This window comes from Lepisosteus platostomus, chromosome 21 (assembly GCF_059453375.1).
Source record: "Lepisosteus platostomus isolate fLepPlt1 chromosome 21, fLepPlt1.hap1, whole genome shotgun sequence".
Lineage (NCBI taxonomy): Eukaryota > Metazoa > Chordata > Actinopteri > Semionotiformes > Lepisosteidae > Lepisosteus > Lepisosteus platostomus.
The window spans coordinates 9552347-9569623 of NC_142631.1; the positions used below are offsets into that span (position 1 = coordinate 9552347).

Sequence of the window (17277 nt, forward strand, 5' to 3'; positions counted from 1 at the left end):
ATGAGAAAATAGGCAGGATTAAGTTAAAAAATACTAACATAAGCACAGGGTGATGAGCTTGGAGCAGATATAAAAAAGCCTTTACTTGCCTACATGTAAGTCTGCTTCTGTGGATCGACACCATGAGCTCACTTAAAACACTGCTGCTATCTCACTTTCTGGCTCCAGTCCTCCAGGGGACACATGGCCTTCTTTTCACTGAGCACATTATCTACCACTATACCACAGTGCTGAGTGTGCTGCTGTCAGATCTCACAGTCTCACATCCCAGCTCCAACCTGTAGTATGGCTGGAAATCAAAGAGAAACTTCATCCAATGTCCAATCCAGCCCTATATTCAAACTCTTCAAGCTCATAAAAGAATAATAATGGAATGGAATGTATTGAAATGAAGAATAGAATAGAGAAAATTTGAAAAATGTCTGTTTTCTGTGATTATATATTTAGTTAGAACAAGATTGCAGATTCTTATGCTGGTCTGGTATTATTCACAGTGCACTTTACCAGCTAGAATTGCGTGATGTTCTGTAATATTTGGGTTTCGTGTGATAATTCTAGGAGTTAGAAACAGTCTTCAGTTCAATGTAAACTTCTAACTGAAAAAGCTAAAAATAAACAATTGAAACATTTTATGAAAGATTTCCATATGTTTGTTTCAGATAAAAGAGAATAAAATGCTGTAAATGTCTGGCTTTGCTAGTTAATGCCACATACAATGCATTGCAGTTTTTAAATACTTATGGTTTAAAATAGTGGGTTCATGCTTGTCTTAGCACAAGTAATGATGATAATAGGGTTTGCTTCCTTACTAGTTATATATATATTAATGTTTTCTGCCTGGAATGTAAAATCTGATCCAGCACGTCTGACCACTGAGGACTACATGTTGAGCCAAACCTGGGCTGAAGAGGTTTAATTCCCTGCTCGGTATCAGCACTGTAGGTGTAGGCAGTCCTGTCTGTATCTGCCTCGTTGCAGGGGGGCTCTGATTATCGCTACTACCCCTGTGGGGATCACTCACACAAAAGCCAGAAGCTCTGGCTGTGTTCCCGAAAGATAAGCAGCTCCGTGTGTTTCCGGGTGCATAATTAAAACTCCTGCTTGTTTGTTTTGCATTTGCAATTGACTCATTAAAAATCTTTTTGGGACAGAAGGTCTGAACAAATGGGCCCTGGCAAGACAGATCTGTCCTGTCTGCTTTGGGAAAAAAAAGAAGTCGTGATCTGCTTGAGTTATCTTTTAATTCTGTCATTTTTGACTGCCAAGCTGGAATGACAGATCTCATTAGCTCCAAAGTCAGGCTGGTTAGTCCTTATATAAGCCTAAAATCTCTGTCATGATTCTGGGTCATTAGTATATTTTTAACTGTGAGTGCCATATTGCTAGCAGTCTTAACAGCTAGAAAAAAAGAGTTATATTAATTGCCACCTTGACATTTTTGTACGCAAAATTAAAGATGTCAAACCTTTTATTTAGTTTTTCAAAAAATATAATGGAGGTTGTAATTTGTATTGATTGTAAAACCAGTACAAAATGGCATCTGGAAAAAAAGGTGAGAAAGATAACAAAGTTATACAGTATATGTTTTATATGCCTGTAGGTCAGGGGTTGCGTCATTTTTATGCATGATTTACATGATCTTTTTCTCTTGTTGATGGGCTTCTTGATCATGCTATTCACTGCACAGAAGCTGCATTGTCAGGGTCTGAAAACCACTTACTCCCTGTTCGTATAGGCCATCACCTTGAAACATTAATTCTGCTGACCTTTTCCGTCAGTTAAGTTCTTGAGCAATGAATAAAGGAAATCCCCTGTAGTCCTTCAAGTCTCAAAAGTACCGAGTGCCATATGTTGCTTAATGCTAGTGGTTCACCACCTATGTCATTTATTTCCAGGTGTTTGTCTTTCTGTTGTTTATTACTGTATAGTGAATTTATTTTAGTCTTTATTTTAATATATCTTACAATAGGCTGTAACACACCATAAAATGGGCCATTTCCAAAACTATTGTTTTCCCTTGTGGATGTCTGCTTGGCACGGAGCATGTTTGAGCACGTTTGTTCTCAATGACTGTGGATGGATCGTGGATTGATCATCACCATACTTTAATTTGTCTGATAATGTCTTCTCCTGAATAACCATTTTATTTTAAACCCAGCTTCAGGTGGCATGCTCTGATTTTGCAAAGTGTGCTAAATATTGAACCAAATATTATGTTGCTTGGTTTAGAAACCCGCTGATAAAAAATGACTACATTTCATTTCAAGGTTGTAAAAAAATTCATATAGAAAAATAATTTGAATTATTAAAAATAAGTACATTGTTACCTCCAAATACATGTGAAATCTAACTGAAATGGAAAAAATATGATGCAGGATGCATAACATTCAGTTTACAAATCTTTGCATGCCATCACTTCTGTTTTGCCAGGAGATTGGTGAATGTTGTGCTCTTTTTGAGGGCAGAAAGGGGCATTTGAAATGTAAAAATAATATGCACGATGGGGTTCTCATAATGAGAAACGTGAAGCATTTGAAGTTGCTTGAGAAGAGAAAGAATTTAAATTAAGTTTTTCCATTGCAAGGGCACCAGGGCTGGACCTGAGGGATAATTCTGACTGAGCAGTTCCAGCCTTCGTGCTTTCCGTTCTGTCGAATATGCTAGCAGCAGGTCTCGTGTAAGATACGTGAATAACATAACACTTCCTAAAGACCAGCAGACATGCTTATTTATTTGCAACTTCTTACTATATTATAGTATTTCTTAACTAAGGTAATAGGAAGGATGTCTTAATGTAGTTCTAGTTGAAAGTCTATGCTTCTTCAAATATAAGGCCAACTTTTACATATGAAAATCTACAGTGCACAGGGTTGCTGGTTATCCCAGCCTAAACGGTGCTCAAATTATGGAAATAAAAGCCATACATTTGTCAAGAGAGCCAATTAGAAACTTCATAACGAATAAAACCAAAAATGAATAATACAAGGGATCAAGTGCAGTAGGAGAACGGTACTTAAGAGCTGGGTCAATCTTCAAAATAACTGAAGATCATATATTGTCTTGTGAAAGAAACATTTTCTAGAGTTTTTGATTTGTATTTCATAATTATAGTTGTATTATAAAATGAATATATAATTTAATAAAAGTGGCATTAGTTATTTAAAAGTCAATGTAAGAGGAAAATGCAAATTGTTTGTAATCATGGAGCTCCAAATGGGTGTCACCAGCATTCATAATGCCTAAAGAGCACTGCAGTCCATCACAACATCATGCAAAACACCCTGCAATGTATACTGTATGTATTGACTCAGCAGTAGAGTTCTTCTGATGGCCCTAGTGGTGTGATTATGAATGTTTTAGTTGAATTATAATTTAATAAGCAGCTCTTCTTTTCCCCAGAGTGTGAATATGTAAACCTCTGCTCCATATGCCATCAGTGTGACACTGACACTGACAGATGCTGACCATCTCTCCCACTTCTCCTGTGGGCCCTGAGAGTGAGAGTGCACCACACATCCTCACGTCTGGTTTAGGACTGGCTCACAGCTATATTAATACCTTTGCATTCATGCCCATGGAAGAGCTTCAGGGAATGCAGCCGCCCGTTTGCAGCTTGTTTGAATGGTTTATCATGAACCACAGGTGCATGACTGTTGTTTTCAGATTTTATAAATATTTGGTTATTATTTCTCACATTGGAGCAGCCGTCAGAGTAGTGCCACATCATTATCACAGTTTTCCCAGAGGAACCAAGCCTTTGTGTTTCTCTATTAGAGAGTCACAGTTCCTCATCATTTATAAAGTTATTTACAAGTTGCAGCGCTTGTTAAGGAATTTAAATAAAAGCTGCTTAAATCTTCTTAAGTCTCTGGACTATTATAGGTGTCTTGGCAGAGTTCCAGTGCAGTAATCAGACATACAGTATTCTACTTCTTCAACAAGTCTTCATCAAGGAATATTGAAGAGAGCTATTTGAGGTCTCAAAGCTTGGTTAGCCTCTAAAGTAAGCACTAAGATATTATTGAAGAATATTAAGCCATTGTTTTGGAAACAGCCTTCAAACCAGAGAAGATTATGTGTATTCTGGATTAACTTTTATTGAGGATGACAGTTTCAATTATTTGGTAATAAAACAACATTTTGAATGGTAACATCGTTTGCCTGCAGAATACAAATATATCATTCATGCCGTTAACTGTTTAAGATTTCATATTCAGCGGGATGATCTCAAATATTTTCTAAATGTTCTGTAAAACAATAAAGATCTGCCTTCAGAATTTAAAAGATTATTGGCAGGGACACCTGGGATTTCTTGTCCTAAGAAGCTAAGGAAGAAGGAATTTGTCATTTCTGTTTTTTAATCAGAATTATTGAACTGCAAATCATTTTATCATTTTGGATTAGGGCTTAGGGGTTAAATGGCTTTGTAAATTAACAAGGTATTAGTAGAGTGATATAAATGTTATAATAGCCAGCCCTGGCAAAAGATGAACTGAACAACTGTAACAAACCCTAATCCTGACCATAGGATAGCATTAGGTGTAATTATTTTTAGAATTGTTAATAACATATGAATAGATTGCTTATAGACATCTAATTCTAATGCTTTGAATTATTGAAACAGGTAATGTATAGAAATATTATATAGAAAATATAATGATTATATACATTTTAAATAGATGATATGTAGATGAGTTCATCCTCTGATGAGATTGCGCACACTGTCAGTTTTCTTTAGTACTGATTCACTTGAAACAAAATGACTAAAAGCCTTTTAAACTGGCATCTCATTTGCTTCTTTGCATAATCTCTATTGTGAGCTAAAAATTATAATCACCTTTCAAGTCAGATTTGTTCTACTTCTCCAACAAGGACGCACCAAACTTCTAGAGGGGGCTGACATTCACTGCTTGATCTGTAATTATTTGTGACTTTCCATGGCACGCGTATAATTATCTCTTTTGTTCTTGGCCTGTTGCTGTAGGAGCACAAAGGCATATATATTCCTTTGAGACTGAGTGTGCTTGAAATAAATCACAGCTCCTTTCTAATTAAAAACAACAACAAAGGATAGTTTTCAATCTTCTCCATTGCAGAATAGGAAAAGAAAATGGAACTTTTCAACAGGAAAATCTTGATTCTACAGTATATTTTTGTTATTCACAATGTGTGAAGATAGATGTGGCAATGTTAAATTAACTGCCGTATCTTTTTTCTTTGTGTTCTGATTATGAGGAGTTTTTTCTCATGAGCAGCTTACTGTTATGTGTGATCGGAAAAAAACACAAGCTAATGTTAAACCACTCAGTTTCTTCCACACTCCCATTGTAAGCACTAGTTATCATTTACATGTGCTGATAGTTTTTAGGGGATGAAGAGACTTGAGTTTATTCTTATCCAGGGCTGTTTTTGAATAGCAGGGTCAGGTGCTAGCGTGTGAAAAGTTTAATACATGCGATATGAGCTAGGAGACAGCAGAGTAATTCATAGTGGCCTTCACCCTCAGAATGGAGAGAGCTTTTAATAATTCCTCATGCTCAATGACACCTGCGCTTGTGAAACATGAAATCTAATCAGGGATATAGTGTTAACATTTTGTACAGCATTTACTTATCGGCAGGTTTTGAAAACACTTCTCTAAATCTGTCATTGCCAGTGAAATGGAGAAGATGTGGTTGTATTCAGAGTCTAGGTTGATTGAGTGCTGTAGCTCATTCACGTAATATATCAAATGGCTACAAGCTGAATTTTAAGTTATTTTCTAGTTATAAATAATATTGAACTCCACATTGAAAACCAGATAAAACAATTCTGATGACACTTTGTGATGTTAAACCCTGTCCCTTTCCAGAGATCTGATACATCCCTCAACACACCACAATCGGCACCATGTTTGCAGGCACAACACGTAACATTCAGAGTGGGTCCCTCTTAGCTTTATCTGAGGGGATTTTGTAGGTCATCTTTAATAAAGAGTACTTTTTCAGTTTGTGGGTAATACTTCCTCTTGTTCACATGTTTTTACTTGTTTATATTATTTCACTCAAATGTAGACAACTTGATCAGGATTTTTCTTGGTTTAAATTAGCTGCAATTTTGATCTGTCAATTGTGCTGGTATATTTCCACAGGCTACAGTTTAATAATGTAGCTACCTGCTTAGTTATTAGAATACAATTACAATTCTAAAGAACTGTGGTAAACACAGTAATGGTCTACTCATTGGCCTGAAAGTAGCAAAAGATTAACATTGTAAACAAATGCTTAGATGGCATTCAGATTCTTATGAATTCACATCAAAAATTTAAAATGTGTAGTATATTTTATGTGTACATCATATGTACTTTTTGATCCAAGGTTTTTATGGTATTCCATGTTAAAATGTTTGTACAATTTCATTCATTCAGCATACCTTTTATTGTCTAAAATTGAAATCATCAGTACCGTCAATACAGTTATAATAATGAAAATACTTTTATTAAGTAACAGTTTTACATATTATTTCTCTGTGTGATTCCATCTTAAAAGATCTGGTTCTTTCTTTCATTGCATCATTGAACTGAGTGCTTCTAAGTTGTGGAACACAGCATCTATGTTCACATTTTGTATTCAGCAAGACAAAAATAAGAATTGAAATTTCCTCAAAATAAAAAGCTTTTTGTTCAATTATTATATATTTTTACATTATTCCATTAATGTTCAGCTAATTCTGCATGAAAGAGAAAGATAATATCTAAAAATCATCAACCCTTAATTAGGCCCTTATGAGCCTGTCTGAAACAGACTGTGCTCAGCTGGGTGCATGGTTCTGCAGGAGAGATAGCACAGCCTGTCAATTTTAGGCCTGTTATCCACCCAGTGGGTAATCAAGAGAAAGTAATTAGGCTACCTAAAAACTCAAAACATGCAGATTTGAAACCTCCACTTCTGCATTCCTATAGTTCTCTCCCAGTATGCTACTCTACATGGTCAGTGACATGGTTTCATTTCACCTTTACCTTTTCTAAATGACCTTGTTCTATTGGTCTGGAAGTTTACTTACTCCTATGGTCATCATTTTACAGGCTACGGACATCTCATGAATTATAGAATATGTATTTAGTGTGAGAGAACTTTTGTGCTTCAGAGCTACAATATCTTCTGAATGTCCATTAAGGCCTAGAGTTGTTAAAAAGATATGGAAATGTTATTTCTCTACTGCATCATCATTTTCTTGACTCATTCGTACTTTAGCATTATGCAAATTTCCAAATAATTTTCAGTTCCTGTTTTTTTATTTTTACGTACGTCTAGCAACATTTCATTTTCTGTTTAAAAACATAACTTTTAACCTTAACTTTCAACTGTATCATGCAGCACTTGTAGCCAAGTAATTCTGGTCCTTTCTATTTCAAAGAAAAATGCTACACAATGCCAGTCCACTGAGTGGTATAGAAGCTTTCTCCTATGTCTGATCAACTAGATTAGTCAGAAATAGATGCCAGTCAGCGCAGCAATCAAAAGTGCTGGTGCAGGCTTTTGAACTACTTTCCAGATTAAAATCTTGTCAGTGGATATACTCCAGCTTCTGATGTCCTTGAAACTTTGCATAAAATCAAGACACTCTGAAGAAGAAAAGAATAACTTTGGAAGTAATTTAAAACTAATGGTTTAATTTGGAAATGGATGATGGCTTTCAGTATGGTTACTCTGCCCTTTTTCTGATCTTGTCCCCATTTTCTAAATGAGAGGGAAGGTTTCCAGACAAGTGTTTCACATTACTGTTTTTGTTATACAGGCTGCTAATTTATGGGCAATACTGCAGCCACATGGAAAATGCTCAGAAGACTCTGGACAGCCTTATCGTGACACGTGAAGATGTCAAGATGAAAGTGGAGGTAACATAGCTTTTTTTATAGTTACAAGAGAAATACATCTTAAGGTTACACTGCAGCAAAGGCACTTCATTTGGAAACCAACCTAAAATTAAACTGTGTTTTCAAAAAGGATAATGTCATTTTCCAACACACCTCAGAAGTGTATGGTTACCTGTCACTGTTTTATGACAGGATGCATTTTCTAGAGTCTGAAAAGTACGGAACTTATTGCAGCTTTTGCCAAATGACATTAGATCAAAGGTGTGCTGTCGTCATGTTCACCAGCTGGCATCTTGAAAGCTTTTATGTGTTTTTAGGAAGTCAAAGTTATTGATTGACTATGTAAAGAGCATTTGGAAAGTACATATATTTTGCAATGTACATATCCAGTCAATGCATTTGAAATACTACAGGGATAGTCTGGTATCATCACCAGATAATCAATGTAGCTCTGACCATGAGACCTCTCATTAAAGCATAGTAAGTGGGCAACAGAGTGCTGTGATTCAATTCCTCACATAGCCACATCAGTAGGCATGCAAGGGTGAAAAGTGTTCCTGAAATGAATGTGTGGTCTGTCCCAGTGTGTTTGAATAGGAGCTGACCTTTACAGAGCCCTTAAGAAATGGTTTTAATGATGTTCCTAGGCATGGGAGGCTAAGTACAGCTATGAGTGGTGTGACCTTTCAGACAGGAGATTGGATCATTCATGCAGGAAAACGAGTTTGTATTAGGGACATTGCAAGTTACCCAACTGCAAACTCTTGGTTTTGCAGGTGTTGAAGGATGATGATCTAATCAGAATATACAGTATGTCTTTATCAATGTCACTTCTAAAAGTTCTAAAACAGTCTGCATTAATAATTTGTTTAACTCTCTGACCTACACTGGCTGGATATTTCCCTTTATGTAATAAAAATCCTATTAGAATAATATTATGTAAAGTCTGAAGACTGGGTCAATAACACTAGCTTCTGTGTAATAAAGTCATTATTGGATAGTTACGATCTGTCTGGTACCAATAGATTTCCACTCTGATGCTGTAAGTGTGATAGGCATGAACATAAATAAGACTTGAAATGACATCTCAGAGCCCAGAGCTCAACTTGACACTCATACACATATATAAAAGTAAAATCTCTAGTAATGATGCCAAATTATTAACTTTCAGCTCTTTTCAGTCCTGTCAAATCTAGTTACTGTATACTGTACATGTAGTACAGTATGTATTTCAAAGTTTGTCCTGTACTCCTATAACTCCATCCAGAGTTGGGGAGAATTGCTGTATGCTAACTTTTACATTAACATTTTTTTCACATTTCATTTTTTTGCATTAACATGTCTTGTGTGAAAAAACTACAGCTTAAAGTTTACACTGGCCATTTAATTTGTTCGGCTCTCTGAGTATCAGCATAAGATGACTATGGTGTAATTTTAGTAAATGTATCATTACACAGTCACTACCTTTCTAAAATTATTTAGAGACATGTGCGGTGTCTTACATTGTGTTTTTTTATAACAGACTACCAATTTAAAGCTTTGATCAAGGGAAAATGTGGGAATTAAGGTTTAGGTACAAACTATGAGTGACATTTCTGGGACGACAAGATTTCAGTCCACAGGGACCATTAGCTTACCAGTATTTCAGAAACAGAATCTCTCATCCAGTATCACACTTCAGAAAAGTCATAGCACTGTGGTAAATTCTTATTGAGATTACAAAGGATAATATGCCTAGACACTTCTTAGATAATAAGGATTTCCTTTTCTTTGTTCACATCCACAGATTAAACCATGTTTATTTGAATATTTTTTCATCTAAGGGTAATCAGCAATTACAACATATTCACTTGAGGACTTATTTCTTCTCCATTGTGCAGATAAGGACTCTCTGTTCTTTTGTGGATTGTGGAAGATTATAATTATTACATAGGGTTTAAAATGTTGCCAAATCCACTTGATAATTGCTGGGAAGTATGTTAATTAAGAATTGGTCTAAATGAACACTGGGTTTTGTAACTGTGACAAAGTATTTTAGTGATTTTCACTCAGTAGACTCAGATTGACAGACAAATAATCAATCCTAATGGATAATTGTGATTGGCACAAAACAAAACGGACAATGCAGCACCAGGGCCATTGCAGGGGGTTGTGGACTGTACCAAAACAGACTGAACAGGCAGTACAGTACATAGGAAAGAAGAGAAATGAGAAGGAGAGCAGAGGAGAGTTCAGCCTGCAAGCCTCAGACGAATACAAACAACATTCTGAAAAGATATTAAATTCATAGAAAAGGAAATTTGCTTTTACTGTGGGCCCCCTCTCTTGTGTGTGAGTGGATGCTCATGGATCAGTGTGAAAACAGTAATCTTGAGACACAAGAACCAGATTTTTCTTTTGTTATTAAATGTTTCTAAAATTTTTCCAGAAAATCAGGAACAGAGTGTAGGAGTGCCTGTTCTGAAGGACTATTGGGAAAACTAGAAAACTGGACAAAGGTGATTAATTGGTCTGGCTTAGACAAAAACCTGATCAATTAAGATCAATTAAGAGTTGCACACCCCTGGTGTAGGGAAATCACTGAGTGGAGTGATAATAAAACATCAGGAAATGTCTTTAAAGGACTGGAGAGAAGGGAACAGCATGCTAAACATCCCTGAGAGCTTTTATTACAAAGTGCAATATCTTTCTGTCACTCATAAAATCTGACAAGACGATAATTATAATTTAGCCTTCATTGACACTTCTTGTATTTCATTTATTGCTTTGTTTTTATTTCAGGCTGATGACAATAGTTTTGTATTTGATGTATCATCATTGGCCTTTGTTCCCTTGCAGAGAATGTCAGTTATTTCGCAATGTTTCAACACTGTTTTGTATGAAATTGCTAGTAAAATGATGGTTTGGACACTTTTTTAACACCAATAGCATGTTTCTACCAGTTTGCGTGATGAACACCTAAATTAAAATGTTTTATTAATTGGTATTTGAAATGAAATATTCTTCCAAAGTGCCTTTTAGAATTGCTTTTACGTATGTTTTCAAGTTATACTTTATGAGACGGTTGTGTTTCAGAGGAGCATATAAAGAAAATATGTAAGGTGGGATGGGTAGGGCCTTTGAGCAGGTTTGAGCAGATTTGATTAGTGAATACTCTCATAATCGTGCCCTATTAACTGAATATTCCAGCTATAGCTGTGTACAACACTTCTAAATTGAGATAATCTCCTGTAGAGAACGATATTGCATCTAGGTCCAATGCAGATCGCTAGGTAAATAAACCAGAAATTAATATAGTTCAGTACAGTACAACTATGGCTACATTTGTAGTATCAGCAGTTGTATTAATTATTATTATAATGATTTAAAGCTTTAAAGGTTAACATGACATTTGTCTTGTATACAGGAATGCACAATGAAGGTCCAGGAAGGAAAGTTTAAGCTCCAGGATCTGCTAGTAGTTCCAATGCAAAGGGTATTAAAATATCATCTCCTGCTGAAAGTAAGTTCATTAACTTTATAAATCTTGTGAGAATAGCCCTGTTTAATAGGTTAGGCTAGGTCTTCTATACAACTGTTTTTAGCTTGGTATAACAATCATCCACAATTCCTTCAGTCTGCAGGAAAAGAAACTAGATTACAACTTCAGATGGTTTTACACATTAACAAAATATGGTCATCTGAGATTTGTTTGTTTGAGTGACTTTAAATATTTCTCATATATAAAACACCTAACCCGTATGACACAGAGGATTATTTGCGAAGGCTCGAGTAATTAAAAGGCAGTGAATCAGGACAGGAATCCACTGACACGCCAGACTTCATATCATGAGTACTGGGAGCCGGGGAATATCCTTTGTTATGTTTCTCAAAGTGCAATAAACTATGCATTGTTTGGAATACTTAGTTGTTTTCTTTTAAATCTGTAGTGTTTGTTGTAGTAGAAATAGTCTAGTCTTGGGTTCTTCCTGTAAGGATTTCTGTATTAATATTGAGGTTTCCTGTTTGTCCAGTGTTGATTGATTTTTTTTAAATCTTAGCTTTTTACCATGACATTTAACATAAAAAACCCAGGTGTAGAGTTTTAAGACAGCTTTAAAATGATGACACTGTCAGAAGAATTACAGAGGTAAATGCAGTCAGCCCACTTGAACAAACTCTTGTGTTAAAAATTTAAAAATTAACTACTTTCACAATCTAAAATATGTATTGTTCGCTTCTAAGCATCTCTGAAAAACTGCACACTTTGCCTTTAGTTCAATCAGCTGTGCTTTCAGGGGTGCTGGCTGAAAGAGTCCTTTTTCTTCCCATTTCAGGAGCTGGTGGGCCATTCTGCAGACAGGCCTGAGAGGCAGCAGCTGAAAGAGGCTTTGGAGGCAATGCAGGTGAGCCTGTGGGAAAAAATCCCACTACAGAGGCATTACAGCCTCTCCTTTTCAAAAGCACTAGGAGGTATGAAAACAGGGAAAGTAGGTGTACAGGTAGGTACCTGGTAATTATCAGACAAGCACTAATTCTCAGCCTGTAGAATGTAAAGAAGCTGTAGCCACTACTGAAAAGGTCTTCTGAATTAGTTTCTACTCTGTGCTTAATTCTCTCAGTTTTAGATGGTCAGCGCTTTGGGACATCTAAGCACAGCACTAGTATCTTCTTGTAACATGAAAAATTGAACATGCACATTTTCAAATTAAAAATACCTTAAAAACAAACTTGAAGAATAATACAATAGAACAGAAGCCTCTCGAGACACACTGTGCCACATGAAATACAATGAGGGCGGAAGACAAAGGGGACATTAGATGCATGTAAAACACTAACTTCTTTAAAGGTTTAAGCTTTAAAACATTTTTACAAATGCTTCTGGTGTAGATTAGCCAATTGTAATAGTGAATGTGCAACCGGGTTTGTAAAAGAACGACCAGAGAGCAGTTAAATATACTGAAACCTAGGTGCATCTGACCATTTGGACCACATGTCAAAATTTCTCCTGGATCCAGAGAAAACATTGATCATGAAACTGGCTAAAGAGTTTATAACACGCACTGTGAACTCCTCTGCTCCAGATGTAAAAAAGAACAGAAAGGGCACTCAGGAAAAAGGTCATGGAACATGTTCAAACCAAGACTGTTTTGACTGCATCTAGTACTGTGGAGAAAATTGAATATGCACTTTAGTGCTGACCATTGTCAATGCTCAGTCTGAACAAATATCCAGTTTTCCACACAGCTTACAAAGACTCTAAACGTGATAAAGCTTCTTATGGTTTCAGGCACAAAATGAAATTGTCAGGAATTGAAGGGGATTGATATAGGATGGATTTTGCATTCCAGTGTTGCACGCTCAAACATTCCACAACACAGTTCAGAGTATAGCAGGAGATTGTTCGAGGGGATAGATTATAGTGAGCTCCTAAAATCTGGCTGATGTTAAATGAGGCTACTAGTTTGAACAAAAATAGAGCCTTGATTGTGTCTCACACCTGCTTGTACCTTTCATTTAAACCAAACATATTTTTAAATGGAAATAATAAAAATATGAGAATGGTATCCTTGAAATAAAATAATGGATTTTGTCGCATTGGTTACTTATGAGCTATACACAGTACAAGCTAGGGGTGATTACCCAGTCAGAGTAGAAAACCTATGGGTCCGATGACAGGTCCATCAGAGTGGAAATGTTTCAAGAATTCACTAAGCTTAATAGCATATGGTAGTAGAAATTAGCAATGAAAACATGTTTTTTAAGTTATTTTGTTAGCATCTTATCATCAGTGGTGGCTTGAAAACGAAAGGGCCTTACATTGAGGTTAAGCAATATGCTCTTGTCATGGGTAAACAGTCCAGTACCTCTGTTGCCCCTCATACATCCACTCCTCCCATTCACACTGAGCTTGTGACTTGCAGACGATGCACTGTTTAAACTGTACTGTCCGGGTTTAGGAAAGCATCAGCATACATTGCAGGGTGGTGTTCTCCACTTTAATCATAGCACAGGCATTGACCGTCTTTCTCAAACTTACTCCCACAGATGCTCAAGGCCCACAGCCAAGCACACCTTTATAGGTCTGTTTAAGACCTTTTTTTTTATTTAGTCTTGCCAGTTAAATAATTAATCCTAATGGGTAATTAAGTGTGCAGCTGGAGTGCAAGACAAATAACCCTGCATCCTTTCTGGATCAAAGGTGGGCACTCATGCCCAGGGTTTAAAATCAGCAGTGGACTTTAGGGAGCTCCAGCTCTAGGACTTTCTGAACCTTCTCATGCCAATCCGCAGAGTGGGAGATGCTTTAAAGATACATACATATACTGTACATAAGGATATATGTCTGAGATGTTATAACTTAAGGAGACATAGAAAAATGACTGTATTCCAGGTTGAACTGGGATTTGGAAAATAGTACACTATAACTATTATTACAGGTACAGCCTGGGTGTTCTGTTGTCAGTCACATTACAGGCAGTAATGTCTATACTGCTCCATATGTGTGGTTCTCAGATCATTCCAGCGTTACAATAATGGAAAGGTGTGAATACTGTTATAAATTTCTATTACAAATAGAGACTTACCTGTTAGATAGAATTGCCACCTTGAGTTAAAGAAAGTGTCTCTCCATCAAAAATGCTCATTTAAGGTGGCAACATTAGAGAGGCCGTGGAAGAGAATTATTAACAGGGACTTTATTATACTGCTGCATGAATTATTACTTAATCTATTTCTGTTTTACTTCCTTCAGGACTTGGCAATGTATATCAATGAAGTAAAAAGGGACAATGAAACATTAAAGAAAATCAGTGAATTTCAGAGTTCTATTGAAAACTTGGTAAGTGTCATTTGGTTGTCATACAACAACAGGCATAGTCATCAATAGCTAATCGAATGAGAATTAGTACAAATTCAGCTGCTGTTTCTTGCTGTCCAAGTGTACACATGAATAGATGGTTGCTGGTTTAATTAGCAGTTTATGTCAAAATAACTTCAAATGTTGAGGTGATTTTGAAAAACCAGGCTTGAAAAAGTTGCCAGGGTCTCTGACTGGCTGCCTTCAGTTTTAAAGGTGTCATGCCCTTTTCAAATTTTGTGTCTTTGTCTACCTCTCTATTCCTATTGTTTCCTACACTTCATGGTTACAGACAGTCTCAAGTCTTCTCCAAACAGAGGCACTGCAGTGTACTCTCATTGTAACCGAATTACTGGCTATGTCTGGAAATACAGTTATTTTTGTTTAGGATCTGCTGTACAATATACACAACAGTGTAGTTGGTCTATATCTATGCTATTTATTCTGATACTACAAGAATGTGTTTATGTTCACCTACCTCACACAAGCCTTGTTGGTCCTTTTTAGCCTCACATGTCTGCAATATTCCGAATTGCAATGAATAATTTACCATCTCAGCGTAATAAATAACACCACAGAAGAACATTCTTTAAATTGCATTGAATTGAAAATGAGATTCCTGTTGCGAATACTTCTGCCTGATTGTTATGCATATGAATTATCATGTAATACTCAGGATTTTAACTTCAGATGTTTTTCTTTGTATCGCAGTTATGCTTATTTTCTACATTCAGACACATGTAATCACTTCTTTATTGCTAATTTCTTCTTTTTGTCATAGTTTCAAAAAATCTAGAATGTTTGTCTTACATCTCAAGACTGCCAATAGGTTTTGGCATAGAATTTAGAGCTAGAGTTTAAAATTCAGGCCGTATGCTCCTGGAATTTGTCCTGGCTCCTGAGTCAGAGTTCATCTCACACTTAAACTCAGCACTGCTATGAATTGTACACAACAGTGGAGCAAAATGTCTTTTTTGTTCAAATAGCATGTGAAACTGGAAGAATATGGGCGGCCAAAGATAGACGGAGAGCTGAAGGTGTCCTCTATAGTCAACCGGACTAAACAGGACAGGTAACTGAAATAATTCACCTGGTCATTTGTATGTGGGGGCTCTCTTCAAAATTTGTGGTGCAGTGTATTTGTCGGTTTTGTACTTGCATGCAGTCATCAGTTACCTCCACTTGACTTCTTCAAAATGAAATAAACAAAAGAAAGCTGAAAAACAGAAAGCAAATGACATCTCTTCTAGTCCTATCCTAAATTAGGCGCTCCTGGTATTTTTGAGGTGTTATATAAAGGTGCTACAACTTGTAATATATTTGAGGCAAGTTGGCCTTTGTTCGTAATTCCCATGAGGGAGTGAAAATGTTTGGATTTTAGCCAAAATAGGTGTTAAGACACCCCTTCTATCCCTATTATCTGGATTTTCAGAAACAGGGTTTAATAACCCTGCTGATGGTATGTCTGGGATGTCCAGCCTATGAATTCTGACCAGAGAGAGAAGGTTCTGCAGGCCAGTGTTGCTCCAGATCAGCAGTCAGCCGTGAAATGAGTCGCTGGTTCTGCCACTGTGATTCATGTGGGCTGCTATACCTGCTCACACCTGTCAAGACAAAGGAGGCAGCATGTCCTCTCTGAACTGTCAGTAATGACCTTTAGAAAGAGGAAAATAGTCTATAGCCACCCAACACCTTATGTACTGTAGCAACTTTCAAGGTTATCCATATCATAATATGAAGTAGTTCAGGTGGGTAGCTGCGTCAGCATGCGTAGGCTGCAAAGGAACAAGTAATAGGTTTATTCTATGCTGAAAAGAAAGAAAACATTGTTTCAGCATGGAATAAGCTTATTACTTGTTCCATATCATAATATGTTCAGAGAATAAAACTAAACTGGTGAGTGTTACCTTATACATAATAATGTGGTCAAACCAGTGCTCATATGTGGAACAAAAGGAAATCCCAGCTCAGAAATATCATTACTTGGCATAACTATACTATACACACAGTTTCATGTTCATTTTAGTTTGAAAATGCTTTTGAGTATTCACAGGGAATGTTTCAGATCTCATTGAAACACTTTACTAATTGTGGTTGATGTTCTTCATTTGCACAGGGAACTCTTATGTGGTTTATACATTTTTGTATTGCTCTTGATCTGTCAAGTTGTGATCCCATCAAAGTGTAGTGAACCTCAATGGTTCCTGGAAAACCATTCAATCAATTGGAGGACTTTGACAAATGCTCCCATCTGCACTTAACAATAAAATTGATGACATTATATAAAAAGCTATCATTTAGATGGTACACACAGTCACACTGGACTGTGCTAGGTGTCCATCAGAGAGCTGTATTTAAGCAGGGTAAGATAATGCTGGTGAGGCTTTGTGAGAAGTGACAGTAATTCCAATGTAATCACATTCAGAACTCTCTGACCTTCAGCTTCATCAGAAACCTCAGGCACTGGTCATATACATGACTTCTGAATAATGTCTATATTGAAGCTTTAAATAATTTGGTTTACTGTTTATATTTTAACAGACAACAGATCATTTGCTTGCATTTGCTTAATAACATAGAGCTG

General features: G+C 36.4%; 1 protein-coding gene across 7 annotated transcripts in view; it reads left to right on the top strand.

Annotated features, from left to right (window-relative positions):
- vav2 (vav guanine nucleotide exchange factor 2) overlaps nucleotides 1-17277 on the top strand; it is a 197515-nt gene that overhangs the window by 163932 nt on the left and 16306 nt on the right. For all 7 annotated transcript variants that reach the window (XM_088615333.1, XM_088615338.1, XM_088615339.1 and 4 more), the window contains 5 exons: nucleotides 7777-7876; nucleotides 11262-11357; nucleotides 12172-12240; nucleotides 14589-14675; nucleotides 15680-15765. In XM_088615333.1, coding sequence (XP_088471459.1) covers nucleotides 7777-7876; nucleotides 11262-11357; nucleotides 12172-12240; nucleotides 14589-14675; nucleotides 15680-15765 — 438 coding nt within the window. The remainder of the gene's footprint in view (nucleotides 1-7776; nucleotides 7877-11261; nucleotides 11358-12171; nucleotides 12241-14588; nucleotides 14676-15679; nucleotides 15766-17277) is intronic.